General features: G+C 54.1%; 5 protein-coding genes across 5 annotated transcripts; 2 read left to right on the top strand and 3 right to left on the bottom strand.

The window, feature by feature from the left end:
* Positions 1-2,915: 2,915 nt before the first annotated feature.
* On the top strand, positions 2,916-4,728 carry CORC01_09676 (metallopeptidase family M24; the record flags this gene model as incomplete). The annotated part of the gene is made up of 4 exons (XM_022621305.1): positions 2,916-3,337; positions 3,404-4,040; positions 4,095-4,573; positions 4,629-4,728. The coding sequence occupies 4 exons, from the start codon at positions 2,916-2,918 to the stop codon at positions 4,726-4,728; spliced, it is 1,638 nt and encodes a 545-aa protein (XP_022472181.1).
* A 136-nt stretch (positions 4,729-4,864) lies between these two features.
* CORC01_09675 (ubiquitin carboxyl-terminal hydrolase, family 1) lies at positions 4,865-5,783 on the bottom strand (the record flags this gene model as incomplete). Its single annotated transcript, XM_022621304.1, has 2 exons — positions 4,865-5,199; positions 5,342-5,783. 2 exons carry the CDS (start codon positions 5,781-5,783, stop codon positions 4,865-4,867), a joined length of 777 nt encoding a protein of 258 aa, XP_022472180.1.
* Positions 5,784-7,231: 1,448 nt separating this feature from the next.
* Positions 7,232-8,537, top strand: CORC01_09674 (Ni2+-Co2+ transporter transition metal uptake transporter; the record flags this gene model as incomplete). The annotated part of the gene is made up of 2 exons (XM_022621303.1): positions 7,232-8,006; positions 8,068-8,537. The coding sequence occupies 2 exons, from the start codon at positions 7,232-7,234 to the stop codon at positions 8,535-8,537; spliced, it is 1,245 nt and encodes a 414-aa protein (XP_022472179.1).
* Positions 8,538-8,894: 357 nt separating this feature from the next.
* Positions 8,895-10,223, bottom strand: CORC01_09673 (uncharacterized protein; the record flags this gene model as incomplete). The annotated part of the gene is made up of 1 exon (XM_022621302.1): positions 8,895-10,223. The coding sequence occupies one exon, from the start codon at positions 10,221-10,223 to the stop codon at positions 8,895-8,897; it is 1,329 nt and encodes a 442-aa protein (XP_022472178.1).
* A 1,149-nt stretch (positions 10,224-11,372) lies between these two features.
* CORC01_09672 (major facilitator superfamily transporter) lies at positions 11,373-12,995 on the bottom strand (the record flags this gene model as incomplete). Its single annotated transcript, XM_022621301.1, has 3 exons — positions 11,373-12,312; positions 12,371-12,617; positions 12,674-12,995. The coding sequence occupies 3 exons, from the start codon at positions 12,993-12,995 to the stop codon at positions 11,373-11,375; spliced, it is 1,509 nt and encodes a 502-aa protein (XP_022472177.1).
* Between the last annotated feature and the right edge of the window lie 183 nt (positions 12,996-13,178).

Genomic DNA, 13,178 nt, shown 5'->3' with positions numbered 1-13,178 from the left:
GAGGTAGGCGAAGGCAGTAGGAACGCAGCCGTATTGGAGAAGCCACAACAGGCCTTTTTCGCGCACACAGACGGGCTGCTTCTGATCCATGCCCGGCATCGTACCCTTACCCCCGTATCCTGGCTGCCGTGGTATTTTTCCCACCAAGGCTTGTCCTACGTCATTTCGAGAGAAAAGAGGGAGGGCAGCCTGCAAGCAGTGTAAGAACAGACCCACGGCAGTAGAATGCTGGGATTGGTTGCTGACTATGTTTCCGAGACCGCCTCCCTCTCCTTCACTGAGAACCGTGAAGAGAAATGGCCTTATCGGACCGACAACAGGCGGACTGCCGAGCCCAACACGCCTAAATAAGCTGCAGATGTGCGGTCGAGCCAGCAACGGGAGCGGAGGGTGGCCGGGGAATGGGGGTGGCGGTCGGGGTTCCTTGCGGGGTAGAGTGTTGGAAGATCAAAAGACAGCACAATGGTGACATTAAGGATTCGGTACCCTCCTCAGGCCCGTATGGCATTGGACGGAAGCAGAGATGTGAATGGGGTAATAGGTGGGCCGCAAAAGCGCTAATCGTGAGACTGTATCAAACGGTAGACTGAACTGGCGCATCATGGAACGTTGCTAGCCCCGTGAACAAATGAAAGCCGGGCACGGTATTCGTAGGTTGTGCGATGGATCTCGAGCAGTACGGGATCGGAGGCGCTGACTTGGTTCGTCGGAGCCGTCCTTGACTCCAAGAATGTTGGTCGGCATGCGGCAGCATCGAACGCTGGGCGTCGGAGGGGAGGGCTCGTATGTGCTTGTAGCCCTGTAAAGCGTACACCAACGGGAGAGCTCCGACGGGGACAATCTGTTGGCGAAAGAGGACGGGATGGCAAGCAGCTCAGCTGATGGCGGGAGCATGCTCGGTGTTGGGCCCGAGATCTTCGTTGGTAGGACGAGACGGCTCGAGTGTCGACGATTGATGCCCATATTCGCAGGTATTTCGCTGGTCGCCCGCCACCTGCCATCCTTATTGGTACTGCTCCCGTACTACGGACGTACCAAGGCGCTTGCCTGTCTTTGCCTCCGTTTGAATCACCTGCGGTGATGGCTATGCATGTTTCGGGAAAGCGGATCAGCATCGCAGGCCAACTGCGCTGCGAAGCGATTTCTCGCTTCTTCATATGGCCATATTGCGAGGTTGAAGCAAGGTGTGTGCCTTGTGGCATCAGAAAGGCCGGTGGCAGAAACTAGATAAGCTAGGGTCCATTGTAAGACGGATACCTATTCAGACTTGACTCGGTGTGAATGCTCAGTGGTTCGGCTGGGGATTTCTGGGCCAATTGATGATTGTGCCAGTGCTACTGAACAAAGCGAGGTCCAATAATTCCCCCTGGGGATTTTGTGGGTTGCTGGCCGGGGTCGGGGAAGAAAGCATTGACGTTGGAGAAGCAGAAAGGCCCTTTGGTGGAGTTGCTGCAACGTCGTCTTAGGCTCGAGCAAATCAGTAAGTAGTCGCATGCTGGGATGTTGGATTGAGCCCATTCAGGTTGAAGCAGGATGGCATCCATCGGCGTCCCTCTATGTTGGCAAAGACAGCGGAGGCCGTGAAGGCGTTTGATTGATTGTCAGACACTGTCCGCGGCCTCCATTACGACCAGCTAATGTGGTAAAGAACCTTAGGCTCAGCGCTTGTAGGCTTCGAAGGCGTCATCTCATCATTGATTTCGCGAAGGTTGTTACGATGCAAGGTACCGTCGAATCTTGGCCTGTTGTAACTTGTCGATGTTGAAGGGGGCAGTGCTACGGCAGCTCGATGGTGGTCGTGGAAATCGACAAAGCTTGGTGGCTTCGGGAGGATTTACGACACAACCCTCTCGCCAAAGCCTAGTATGCCCAGACACTAGACAGACAGTACTCTGTAGTCTATACGTCATGCAGTAACCCCTGGCCAAGGTGACAGGATCGAAAATTTCAAGCGCGTGGGCTGTAAGCTTCAAGGGAGGTGATCCTTCGTTTGGTGACGGTAGTGGTTGGCGACCGTTGAACGGGTGAGGGAGTCTCGCTTGGGGCGTCAATGCTCTAGATCTGGGAGGTTCTTTCGGACCACGACATTCACCAGCCCCTGCGCGTGTGCCATCCGCTATTGCCAACAGAACCGAATGCGCATATTGTACTCCGTATTCGTAGTTGCATCATCATTGCTCTTCTGGAGTCGTTATTGAGCCGCCTCGGGGAGGAGGTTCCAGTGACACGAGGGAAGCCAAAAATGGGTTAAAGAGGACAATCGCGGGCATATTAGTGTGGATGCGCACACTTGTTGGTACACATCCACGATTATGGCATGTGAACAGGTGGAGGGCGGTTGGAGAAGTTTGTACGTCAGAAGTCAGAGTTGGAGAAACAGCCACGACGGGACCACCTCAGGCTGGAGCTTGAGCTTGAGCTAATTATTCAGGTGCGGTGGGTATCGCGACTCTCCTTCGCTCTTCCTTCTCCCGAGCTTCGTTTATGAGGTATTAACTGCCAGCTGTGGGAAGCTCCTGCCAGTGCCCGTCCATCAACGACAGACGGGATCGACACACGTATGATCGGCTCGCCTTACATAAGGTAAGGCGCCGAGAAAAGTGGAGGAAGAGGCGGGAGGAAGCGGGGGAGGAGGGGCACTGTGTGATTACGTAAATGATATGGCGATTGCACTGTTACTCTCGTCCGCCGTGCTGGGAATGGCGGCCAAAGGTTCGACTCCGTTAGCACAAGCAGCTTCCTTATCTGACGCGTCTCAGAGCTCTGATTCGCCATCGCAGCTGTCGTCGTCCCGCTGCACATGCGCCTAAGCACGGCTTACAGTGCTGAGTGCCCCTCCTTCGTCTGAATTCCCAACCTAGAACCCCTCCAAAAAGGCAGAATCGTCGGGTGTGACCGCCGGCCGGACTCACTTCATGTTGACCAGAACATCTACTCGTCCAGCACGCAGCATTATTGCGCTCTGCCCCAAGTTTGCACCATCACCGCCACCACCACCACCACCTGCAGCAAGGAGTCTCATCGGCCAACCCCGAAACCAACATCTATCCACTGCCGCGGCATCTAGACGCCTTGGCAAATCACTGCGTGCTCTCCCGCCGCATCGCAGAGCGATCCCCTTCGAGACGTCACTGACGCGGCTCTTCTCCGCCACATCCAGCGCCACCATGGCTCAAGACTACGAAACGGTACTCAAGGGCAAGTACCCCGCCAAGGAACATGCCCTCCGCGTCGCCGACTACGTCAAGTCAAAGGTTCCCAATGCCTCTGGCGTTCTCTATGCCGAGGGTCGCATGACCAAGATGCTCGAGGACAACGACGAGCCCGAGCCCTTCAGGTATCATCTCTAGCCTCTCAGCCTTTGGCACTCTTCATCCAACTATCCCTGACACCCATGGCAAAGACAGCGCCGCTACTTTTACTACCTGACCGGCTGCCCCCTCGCCGACTGCCACTACGTTTTCGATCTCGCGACAAACAAGTCGACGCTCTTCATCCCCCCAATCGATCCCGATAGTGTCATCTGGTCCGGTCTCCCAGTCAGCGCCTCCGAGGCCAAGGAGCTGTACGATGTCGACGATGTCAAGTACACCACAGACGTCAATGCCGAACTCGCACGATTGGGCAAGGGCTCCCAAAACACCGTCTTTGCCATCCAGGACCAGGTGCTTGACAACATCACTTTCCTCGAGTTCGACGACAAGAACTTTAGCGTTTTGAAGGATGCCATTGAGCGGTGCCGCGTGGTCAAGGACGACTACGAGGTTGCCCTCACCAGGAAGGCCAATGCTGTCTCGACAATCGCTCACCATGCCGTTGTCAAGGCTGTCAAGAATGCCAAGAACGAGAGAGAATTGGAGGCTTTGTTCCTGCAGCACAGCGTCGCAAATGGTGCCAAGAACCAGGCTTACCACAGTATTTTTGCTGGAGGTCGTGCTGCTGCCACTCTGCACTACGTCGCGAACGATGCACCCCTGGAGGGAAAACTGAATCTCCTCCTGGATGCTGGCACGGAATGGAACTGCTATGCATCTGACATTGTGAGTGAAACGTCTGACGTCGGCACATGGATGCGCTCAACTAACATCGGCTAGACTCGCACGTTCCCCATCACCGGCAAGTTCAGCAAGGAGTCCCGCCAGATCTACGACACGGTCTTGAAAATGCAGCTGGAGACAACCGCTGCGTTGAAAGAGGGCGTCGTTTGGGATGACATTCATCTGCTGGCTCACAAGATTGCCATTGACGGCCTGCACGCTATCGGTATTTTGAAGGGTGACAAGGATGAGATCCTCAAGAGCCGGACCAGTGTCGCATTCTTCCCTCATGGCCTTGGCCATTACCTTGGCATGGACACCCACGATGTCGGTGGTAACCCCAACTATGCCGATACGGACCCCATGTTTCGATACTTGCGTGTCAGAGGCCAGATTCCTGCCGGCAGCATCGTGACTGTCGAGCCGGGTATCTACTTCTGCAGCTTCATCATTGAGCCGTACCTCAAAGACCCCGTGCACTCCAAGTATATTGACCAAGCTGTCTTGGACAAGTACTGGGATGTGGGCGGTGTGAGGTAAGTCTATCCCTGATTTCATGACTCCAACTTGGGAGCATGCTAATTCGTGCAGAATCGAGGACAACATCCTCATCACCAAGGACGGCAGTGAAAACTTGACGCCCACCATCAAGGACCCCGATGAGTTGGAGAAGATTATCCAGGCGAGTTGAATGGCGCCATGGACGACCCGAGCGTAGAAAGCACAAGACCGGGACGCTGTCCCGTGGTCCACCGTAACGCCTCTGCTGAAATGTGCTGGTGGCTGCGCAGGACGATGCTTTCCCGTTTAGACGTAGCTGTGCTTGTTCATGCACCCTCAGTCAGGGCCAGGAGACTGAACCCAATGTTGTCTCCTCCTTGCAAAATAAAGTTTCTTACAATGTCTACTGACTCTGCTCCGAGATCCACCTTTTCCACCTCATTTGGGATACCTTTGTCCACCGGGCCCTTCCTGTCTCCGTCCAGCTCATAGAGGTGGCCAGTGTCTGGTGATTTGACGAAGCAGATGTAGTGAAAGTAGACTTCGTCCTCGGCACTCTGCGGTGCCGCTGTATCACCCTTTGTCGCGATAGTAGCGTATGCGTCCTCGAGCTCCTTTGAGCTTTCCAACACCATGGCGGCCTGTGCAGGGTCCATGGGAGCTGTAATGGAGAGGAGGTTGTCCAGCAATGATCCCGGCCCTGAACCTCCTCGTCAGTCATTCCTGAAATGAGGAGCTTCATTGACGGATTCACACATGAAGAGAAGATGGGAGAAGAAGAGCTGTGCCGAAATTGCACTCACTGAGAAAATCCTTGGCCCGGCCGTTTGCCAGAGCATGCAGTATGGCATACAGCCCACAGGCGTTGTTGATAGTCTGCTTGAACCACACTGCATCCTCGTCCTCCTCGTCGTGCTCCACCATCCAATCTTTGGCGCCGGCGTCCTCAATCGTCAGCCGCGCTTCAAACGTCGGCGTGGTGGGAAAGATGAGGACTAGGGCGAGGATCTTTTGCGGTAGGGCGGTGGGGTCATCGAGGGTGAAGACGTCTTTGAATTGGAGGCGGGGCGAGGCGCCGAGGAGGGCGATGAGCTCGTTGAAGACTTGAGGGTTGGACTCGAGGGGGATGAAGGCTTTGTTGTAGGTTTGGGGCATTTTGAGGGTGAATACAGCTGATGGGTTGGGGCAGGTTTCGGTCGTGATGAGTAGTGTGAGTATGACTATGAGCGGGAGATTGAGGATCATGAGATTTGGAGGGAATGGAGAGAGAGATTGGTTATCGACCTATTTCGTTTTATATTCGACTCTATTTGATTGAGGTGAGGTGATGAGATGAGAGGCTGACCAGATACTGGGGGCAGGGGTGTAGTTAAGGTAAGGTAAGGTACCTACCTTACTCGGGTTTCGAGGTTGTGTCCGCACGCGTTACCAAGCTGGCGGCGGCGGCTGACTGAGCAGTGGAACTCGCATTCCCCGCTACACCTCCCGTCACTTGTCATCTTGCTCCATCCACCACGCAGAGGGCATTTTTGAATCAATGATAACTACTTTTCCTACTGTATCCAACGAGAGGTGAAGAGCGATTGGATTTTCCACAGCGGTACCCAAGTTCAAGAATCTTGTTCTAGCTTTGTGCTAGATGATATGCTTCGACTTGTGCCATCAATTCAAGTGATTATTACCGCGATTGGCTGTGGGAGGTCTAGAGGAGCATTCAGCATTGCCCGTAGAGCTTTGCGCGCCTTTATCGTGGCCTGCCTCGATTGAATCTCACTGGGCGGACACGGCCAACGCATTGAGAAGACTTCAAGTCTTCATCTGGATAACGTAGAGTTGTGACCACTCGAGCCCCGGTGATTGCTGTGAATAACGAATACTCCGACCACAATCCCAACAGGCCGGCTTGGCAGTATGCACAAAAGATAATCTTCCACCTGGAAAGTTTAGATTGTAGCCATGTGAACCTTTCCCGAAGAGTATCCACAGGATTGTAACGTTGGAGGCCAAGCTTTCATGGTTCCAATTTTCTCTTTGAGATTCTCCTTGGCCGAGAAAGTAAAACCCATCGAAGACTCTGCCCTGTTGTCATGACCAAACCTGCCTGGACTTGAATATTTCAAAATTTTCAAAAAGGACAGCAGTTGCTCGCAATGAGCTGCCTTGGGTACCGGACCTATCTTTAGTAGTACCTCTTCCGGGAGCACGGCCGGCGGCCGCCGTCGGCTCGGTGCGGCCCCATACAAACTGAGGTGCCCCCGCTTGAACCCCCCAAAAAGTCGTCGATAAGATAACGCCTGAAGATGGAGGGGTCGTGAGGGGTCCCGCCGGTCGCCCTCACCGTTAAGAGACGAATCTGCCACCCCGTCTCCATGCCGCTGTGCGCAAGTATTTCCACGCTATCTCTACGTCTCCCACTACTTACCTTTTTAAGCTCGATAATCAACGCTCGATGCGTTGGGAGGGCACGCAGGGTGGGGAAGCTCCCCCCGCCGTGAGGGGCCATGAGGGACCGGAGGGCCGCCCGTTGACGAGCTATTTCCCGCCGGCTGGGCATCTCAAAATCAACATATTCACAACCCCGTAATCCTCTCACTTTTAAATCTTCAAAATTCTATACCATTGTGTGGAAATTTGAAAACGTCTCCTTCTATACACCACAGGAGCTGTTCTCACCCCGACCAAACACCTCCAAGATGGCGCGCTTCCGCGTCCCCTTCGCCTCCCTCCCCATCCCGCAAGCCCTCCAGGTACTCCCTGCGCCGACAATTCGCATCATAGCCCTCCTAGTGACGATCAACATTGTAATATGGATCGTCGTCGGCATCATCCTTCACTTCCACCCTTCCCTCATCTCCCCCGCGGCCCTCTCCTACGTCCTCGGCCTCCGCCACGCCCTCGACGCCGACCACATCTCCGCCATCGACCTCATGACCCGCCGCCTCATCGCCTCTGGCCAGCGCCCCGTGACCGTGGGCACCTTCTTCTCCCTGGGCCACAGCACAATCGTCATCGTGACCTGCGTCGTCGTCGCTGCCACGAGCGGCGCGCTGAGGGACCGCTTCGACGGCTTCACGCGCGTGGGGAACATAATCGGCACGAGCGTCAGCGCGGCGTTCCTGTTGCTCCTCTGTGCCGGCAATGGTTGGGTCTTGTATAAGCTTGTCAGGAGGCTGAGGGTCGTGCTGGAGGAGGAGAGGCGGCGGGGGTTGGGGGATTATGAACCCACCGAGGAGGACGAAGGCGAGGCGGCGACGAACCTCAAGCTGGAGGGCGAGGGGTTCCTGGCCAACGTCTTCAGAAAGGTGTTTCGTGTTGTCGACCGCCCTTGGAAGATGTTTCCTTTGGGCATTCTGTTTGGCTTGGGCTTTGATACGAGTTCCGAGATTGCCATTCTTGGATTGTCGAGTGTGCATGGTGCGCAGGGGACGAGCATCTGGCTCATTCTCATCTTTCCCGTTCTTTTCACAGGTGAGTGGGCTACATGTGTAACTTTGAGGGTTTGATGGAAGTTTCACTGACCGCGTACCAGCTGGCATGTGTCTCCTCGACACTACAGACGGCGCCCTCATGATGGCCCTCTACACCTCAAAGGCCTTCTCGCGCGACCGCGTTGCGATCCTCTACTACTCCATCGTCCTTACCGGCATCACGGTCTTTGTCTCGGCGTTCATCGGAATCATCCAGGTCCTGTCTCTCATCGCCAATGTCGCCGAGCCCGAAGGAAGCTTCTGGGACGGCGTCGACGCGATCGGAGAGCACTTTGACATTATTGGCGGCAGCATTTGCGGGCTGTTTGTCGTTGTCGGGCTCGGCTCGGTGTTGGTATACCGACCCTGGAGGAGGAGAATCGACAAGAGGAATCAGGAGAGGGCTGTTCTCGTTCCGGAAGAAGAGACGGGGTTGGGAGCGGGTGAAGGGCCGAGCTATGGTGCTGTTGAGCCCGGAGAGCCTGTTGTGAAAAAGGGTGCTGTGACGACGGAGAGCGAAGTGCAGGCGTAGACATTGGAATCTTTTGGGGTTGGTGTGCATGGCAGATGTGAAGGGATAGACTGTAGATGGATAAACGCATGGCTAGGGTCACGAAACAAGAGCGAAGATCGTGAGATCTACTGTCGACGAGAATTACTATTATGCACATCCACTCATATCGGCGACTTTTCGTCGCCCATCTGCTTATTTCGACAACGGCCAATTCAATCATGCCCTGCCTACCCTGCAGACGTATCCAACCCTCGTGATCAGTGGATATACTGTTGTCTCTCTCAGACCTATTCCAGCCCACTGGCATCGACACGGCGTCTACTTTTTCAGTGTCATTTGTTCGGCCTGTTCCACAGCTCGATCAGAAGCGTCATCTTACGCACTGCCGCCTCTGGCTCCTTTTCGCTCCTTTTCGCACCCTCGCTCCCTGCTCTCCATCTCAAGCTCAGTCTCCAGCCGCTCTATCTCCCGCGCCCTCTTGCGCTGTCTCTCAATTCTCCTTTCACGCTCTCCCCAAAGCTTCCATGCCAGCTCCCTCTCAACCTCACGCCTCTTCACACGCTGCATCTCCCACTCCCTCTCGTACCCCTCTTGCTTCAACTTGGCTTTCGCTTCATCCGTACTAGGTGGCGTGCCTATCGCACCGAACACGCTAGCGGGATTCCGCCAGACACCTGCTCGCTCCGTCGCCTGGAGAAGGCCATTCTGGGGACGAGACGGTATTGGCTGCGTAGGCGCAAGGCGCTTGAGGAGAGGCGTCTTGGGACGTTCCTGGTCCTCTGCCAATGCTCTTTGGAGCCGAAGACTCGGACCGCGGTCCAATGATGCGAAGGGGTTTTTGTTACTGATATATCCGGCATTACCAGTGAGAGAGCCGATGCTGTTGTTGTAGCCAGAACTGGAGGGCTTCCCTGAGAGTTCTCCCGAGGTCTCCCACGAAGGCTCTGTTGGAGTCTCTGCTGAAGTAGGTCTCTGCAAAAATGGTATCGAAGGGACGATGCTCGGCCGGAAAGGGATTGGGGAAATAACCTGAGGTTTTGGACGATTTGCAGCAGCCATGATTTCTGGTATCGTAGCGCGCTGTGCACGAAACATTGCTCTCCATAAATCGGTTTGCCCGGCCTGCATTTTATTTTTTGAGCTGCCGGAGGCGTCGATCTTGGGGATGCCGGTCTCGGGATTCTTCCCCTTTGCTTTGTCGGAGCGGTAGTCTACTTTGACCGACAGGCTGACTGAGGGCGAGATGCAGGCTTCATGGGTTCTGCTATGACAGGTGGGATGATACGGCGTCTCTGGCCGGATCGTATTGAAATGAGAGGTACTGGGACGATTGCTGTTCAGATATTCAGCAGCGTGGAAGTCATCCGTGTGAGTGCCGTCCGTTGGAGGGGCACTCTCAGTCATGGCATCCAGGCTTTCAGCGTTCGGTACATAGCTGCCGTCGAGCCTACTTGGACCCGGCGGCTTGACGTCTGGCTGAAAATTCATGGCCTGCGTTGTTTCTTGAGCTGCATCGCTGGCAACGGTGTTGTTTTGCACGTTGCCATGTTCATATGGTTGTGCGGTAGGGTTGGGGGAGTGCATGCCAAAGGCGTTGCCTAGCTGCGCCTGTCTCTGCGCGGTTCTGATTCGAATGGTTGCTATTACTAGACTTCGGAATGCCTTGGAACTGTGACTTGCTGCGGTTTCCATTGCGATTCTCATGATGTTTCTGATGGTTTAGACGATAGAAAGAAGGGTTAGTTGGCAGGCAAGAATGGGTTACAGAACTCAGAGGAATTTGGGCACTCATGTTCTGTAGACAAGGAGGAGCGTTTGATCTATGCTTCTTTGCGAGGCCATCTCCGATATCTGAATGGTGAATTATGATTTGCAGAGTTGGTATCGTGAGTTTCCTGTGGTCCGCCCTGGGACAAGATGCATTGGTTCGGGGCTGAGATACGTATGCCACACACAAGGCCATGTCTCCAATTGTTCAACGAACAACAAAGCATTTGAGTCTTTGACAAGCCAATCTAGAGGCAACCGACAATACATCAAACTTCATCGATGCTGAAGGTCAGCGCCCTTGACTATAAAGCCCATGGTCCAACGCCGTAGAGGTACATGGGTTTCACAGAGCATAGAGCCTCAGACCCAAGCTCTTCGTGCGGACTTGAATCTGGTTCAAGATTATACGGATACTCAGCAAAATCCTAGACGGACGTCGAGAAATAATCCAAATCGTGGGCATGTCAAAACGCGGTGAACGTTGCCATCAACAGCGATTGTAACACAAGGTAGACTTATTTTCAAACGCCTACGGGTGTGTACCAATGTGAGGACAATCAGTTGCATACCTGGATGGGCGGCTGGACCACAGCCAAGTTTCGGTGTCAACCATGAAAACAACCTTGAGAGCAATGCACGAATACAAGCACAATTACAGCCGAGTGGCTGCTTTAGGGGTTGTTCCAGACTCTTTCTGAAGTCTTAAGGCAGCCTGGTAGCAACTCGCACCCGCGGGCGGAACTGGAAGAGACTGTAACAAGTCTCGCGAATAGACTGGGTGATTTTATTCTGAAGAGCTTGATCGATATGACTTGATGTTTTTGGCTGGCGATCACGCTAGCATGTTGCACCCGGGCGAAGAGCGCTTGCGTATCTTTTGGGCCGATGGTTTCAGGCGTACAAATGTCATATGTTGCCTCCCCCGCAGGATCACGATTGTGCAAGGTAATAATCTCATATGCGCTGAACTCGGCTTGAAGAGTTAGCGCTATGAGTACATTTTCAATTCTATCTATATCAGAGCCCTTTGTGGAATTGAGCTGTGGTGACTACTTTGACGCTGATTCCGGAAAGAAGACGGCGTTAATCCGATGTAATGCGACCTAACACGAGCAAAGCAGCAAGATAACAACTGGCAGATACAAGATACGGAATTCCTAAGGCTGCCCCGCCGAGGGATATGCTCTTTACCCATAAGACCATCATCAGTGGTGCGCCCAAGAGCGATCCCAATGTCTTCACCATCATCACGATGGAGAAGATGTGCGATTCTGGGTCTGCGGAGTTGACCAGCTGGTCATGCCGCTTTGGTGAGATGAAGGGAGACTTTAGTAGGGACAGCGTGAATACTGGCAATGCCGAACCGAGAGCGTAAAGAAACAATGATGACACCATCATCCAGATGCGGGTGGCTACGGCAATGGCGAGAGCGCCGAGGATGGAGACGATCAAACAGATATTCGCATAGTGGATGTTCATCCGGTGACTGACCAGCTCGGGCGGTATGTGCCGCGACCTATGCTGCCTTGACCGTAGGATGGTAGGAATGATGACCGTCAGCAGCGTGAAGTTGACGACAGCCTTGGCTGAGAGAAGATAGCCTGTTGACGCAAAAGTCCAATGATATCGTTTCGAGATGTATTGCACGAGCAGCTTCGTATCCGAGCTTGCGAGCGAGGTGAGAACGAAGCTGATGAGTAGCAGGGTCATGTTGCGAGGATGACTTGCGACGATGGACCTCAAGACGCCGAAGCGTTGTAAGATGGATCTCAGGAGAGATGAGTCGGCGTCTTGGGCTTTCAGGACTGGAGATGAAAGGAGAGGTCTCGCTTGGTCGTCCGCGTCAAGGTGGCCGTCGGGTGATTCTTCCAAGAGGGATACAGCGGGGATACCTAGAAGAAGTAGGCCGATTCCGATCCAGAACGGGAGCCAGAGAAGAAGGCTCATAGATGCTGATGCGAGAGCCGGGCCGAGTAGGTTGACGACATAGGACACAGAGCTCATCCACCCGAAGTATGTGGCCCTGAAAGTCTCAGTAAGCCAGGTGATGGGCTGGTGTCCAAGGTTAGTGGCCCACTTACCTCAGTACGTGGTCGTCTGTCATATCGGAAGCAATGGCATATGTGATTGAGTTGAAAACACAATCGCCGCCAAGTACTGAGAAGAAGGGGGATAAAATCATGGCTTTGGTTGGCAGGCTCTGTTCGAAGTAGCCCACGATAACGGCCCATGCTAACATGACGATGCGGGGCGCGAGATTGAGGCAGAGAATGAGGCGCCGACCGTACCTTTCCGCGAGGAACCCCAACGGAATCGTCATGACGAAGTCTAGACCCGTGTCAGTCGAGAAGTGAGTACTTGTCAAAAGAACCCCGCGCGCTTACCACCAACAATCCAGGCGGTATCCATAGTTCCTTGAATCCAGGCAAGACCTTGCTGAACATGATCAATCTTGCAGAGGCCCTCTGCGACGCTTCCATCTCTATCGATCACTGAAGGATCCGTGACTGCGTAGTATTCGCGGCAGAGGCGACGTTCAATGACTCTGCTAAGGGGAAGCTGGTAGAGACTGGCGGCCAGATTCACCAGTAGCACCAACGCGAGGAGAGCCCAAATGCCAGCTCTGCGCGGCTTGCGCGAGATGCTTTGACCGACGGGATCCTCATACACATGGTCAGCATCTACGGAATCTGGTGTAGGCGGCATGGCCTACTCAACCCGCGTATATCGGTGGTCGATGTTTCGGGGATTGATGAGGGATCAAACAAGATTCGGCGGGACAGCTTTTGGACTAATGCCCATCTGTGATGACTAAGCGGCACTACTAATACTAAGCACCGACGCAGCGCACCCGTGAAAGAGAAGCATTTACCTTTGGATCAGGCCAGA

The sequence above is a fragment of the Colletotrichum orchidophilum genome, assembly GCF_001831195.1.
Source record: "Colletotrichum orchidophilum strain IMI 309357 chromosome Unknown Scaffold_89.1, whole genome shotgun sequence".
NCBI classification, from domain to species: domain Eukaryota; kingdom Fungi; phylum Ascomycota; class Sordariomycetes; order Glomerellales; family Glomerellaceae; genus Colletotrichum; species Colletotrichum orchidophilum.
Note: the sequence above shows the minus strand (reverse complement) of the source record. Positions and strands in the feature narration are given on the sequence as shown.